Genomic DNA, 2,425 nt, shown 5'->3' on the forward strand with positions numbered 1-2,425 from the left:
GCTCTAGCTCGCTCGCTCGTTTCTCGCTCGCTCGATAGCTCGCTGCTCTCTCCTCGCTCGCTCGCTCGCTCGCTAGATCTCTCGCTCGCTTCGCTCGCTCGCTCGCTCGCTCGCTCTCTCGCTCGTCGCTCGCTCGCTCGCTCTCGCTCTCGCTCTCGCTCGCTCTCTCGCTCGTTCGCTCGCTCTCTCGCTCGCTCGCTCTCTCGCTCGCTCGCTCTCTCGCTCGCTCGCTGCTCGCTCGCTCGCTCGCTCCTGCTCGCTCTCGCTCGCTCGCTCTCGCTCGCTCGCTCGCTCGTTCTCGTTCGCTCGCTCGTCGCTCGCTCGCTCGCTCGCTCCTCGCTGCTGCTCGCTCGCTCTCTCGCTCGCTCGCTCGTTCGCTCGCTCGCTCGCTCGCTCGCTCTCGCTCGCTCGTCGCTCGCTCGCTCGCTCGCTCGCTCGCTCGCTCGCTCTCGCTCGCTCGCTCGCTCGCTCGCTCGCTCGCTCGCTCGCCGCTCGCTCGCTCGCTCGCTCGCTCGCTCGCTCGCTCGCTCGCTCGCTCGCTCGCTCGCTCGCTCGCTCGCTCGCTCGCTCTCGCTCGCTCTCGCTCGCTCGCTCGCTCGCTGCTCGCTCGCTCGCTCGCTCGCTGCTCGCTCGCTCGCTCGCTAGCTAGATGGATCGATAGATAGCGCTCTATCGATAGATAGATAGATCGCTCGATAGATATATAGATAGCTTTTTAAACCAATTTCCAGAAAAACCCGAATACATTTAAAGCTTCCCGTAACATTTTCACTTAATTAGTTTGGTCGGTGCTGAAGCCCATAAAAAAAGCTTATATTACTCTAAAACTTTTAAACCAATATTTATTAGCATTAATCAATTAATCAATCCCATTGCATATTACGATCTGTTTTTCAAATCTTAAAAAAACACATTTCTCTTCATTTGTTTTATTATTTTGTCTATTTATTGTTATTTTTTAATGTAAAATAACGTAACAATTATAACATAACATGTTCTATTTCTTGTATTTCCTTTTCTTTTATAAAATTTACAACATTTTATAAAAAAAAAAACTCGATCTTGGGAGGCATTTGTTCTACAAACTTCTTGCTAATTCTTAGCAGCTAAAAGGAAGAAGGGGGAAGTGGAAAATAAAATACACAAGAATTTAACAAAGAAAATGATTAATAATTAAAAGACAGCCGATTAATTAATTTAATTAAACATGGATTTTAGTTTCGAAAATATACCAGAATCTTTTTTATCTTCCTCTTCTTTTGAAGGTGTTTTCGGTGTGTTAGAAGATTGAGACTCGGACGAAGAGGTTTTTGTTGTTGTGGATGATGACTCGGTTTCACTTTTTGTGGAATTTTGTGTAGCGCTTGAACTGTAATTGCAATGAAATTTCAAAATTAGTTTTAACCTTGTAATTTATAGGAAAGTAATTTAACATTTTGATAATACATTACGTTGCTTTCTTGCTGCCATCTTGCCGCTTGGCCAAGCCATGTATCGAACCCGGTGTATTCGTTTCCAATTCAGCATATTGTTGCAATAACTCTTTTTGTTCTTTGGTTAGTTTTTTAGGAATTTCTATTTTAATATTTACATAATGATCACCATGACCGTGAGAGTTAACACGCTTGAGGCCTTTGCCTCTTAGAAAAATCTTATGATGTGATGAAGTGCCCGGTTCAATGTTTAGCCATTGATCTTCATAAACACCTTCAACACGTATTGTGCCGCCCAAAACAGCTTGTGACAAGGATATGGTAGCATCGGTGTGAACATCAGCACCCTCACGTCTAAAGTATTTGCTAGGCTCGACACGGAACGTAATAAACAATTCTTTTTTACCCACTTGCATGCGTACGGTTTGTCCATTTTCAATACCGGCCGGTACAGGTACAGTTACTTTTCTTCTTTGTACAGTTTGGCCCTTGCCCTCACACTCGGCGCAGGGATATTTAATGTATTGTCGTGTGCCCTGACAATAGCGACAAGTGGAACGCATGACAAAGGGACCAGTCGATATGGTTTCCATGCCAGTACCATTACAATATTGACATTTACCCGGCTTTGTGCCCGGTTCACATTTGCTGCCATTGCATTTATTGCAAGTATCCACCACATTGACATTAATGTCTTTATTAACTCCTCTAGCGGCTTGAGCAAATGTTAAATCCATTACCATTTCTTGGGAGCGGCCAAAACCATATTGTGATTCGGCAAAATCATCAAAAGAATTTGAGCGGAAATTTCCTTCACCAAATATTTTACGGAATAATTCCTCTGGATCTATGGAGGATCTAAACTGCCAGTTTTGTGAAAATCCTTGTGGTCCATGACCGCCGAAACCTCCACCCTGGCGACCCATATTCTCGGATGTCTGACCATAGGTATCATATTCACGTCTTTTTGTATCGTCACTCAATACCTCATA

General features: G+C 45.1%; 1 protein-coding gene across 2 annotated transcripts in view; it reads right to left on the reverse strand.

Annotated features, from left to right (window-relative positions):
- Positions 1-913: 913 nt before the first annotated feature.
- The window catches only part of LOC119610863 (protein tumorous imaginal discs, mitochondrial), a 2,012-nt gene continuing 500 nt past the window's right edge, over positions 914-2,425 (reverse strand). The window contains exons 1-2 of one of the 2 annotated variants that reach the window (XM_037966260.1): positions 1,447-2,425; positions 914-1,369 (exon numbers count right to left, since the gene is read on the reverse strand). The exon at positions 1,447-2,425 is cut by the window's right edge and continues 500 nt beyond it. In XM_037966260.1, coding sequence (XP_037822188.1) covers positions 1,448-2,425 — 978 coding nt within the window. In that variant the 3' untranslated portion in view covers positions 914-1,369; position 1,447. The remainder of the gene's footprint in view (positions 1,370-1,446) is intronic. The other variant, XM_037966259.1, reaches the window with a different exon arrangement.

The sequence above is a fragment of the Lucilia sericata genome, unplaced genomic scaffold, assembly GCF_015586225.1.
Source record: "Lucilia sericata isolate MDLA Ls3-8-SP2 unplaced genomic scaffold, ASM1558622v1 Contig001290F_arrow, whole genome shotgun sequence".
NCBI classification, from domain to species: Eukaryota; Metazoa; Arthropoda; class Insecta; order Diptera; family Calliphoridae; genus Lucilia; species Lucilia sericata.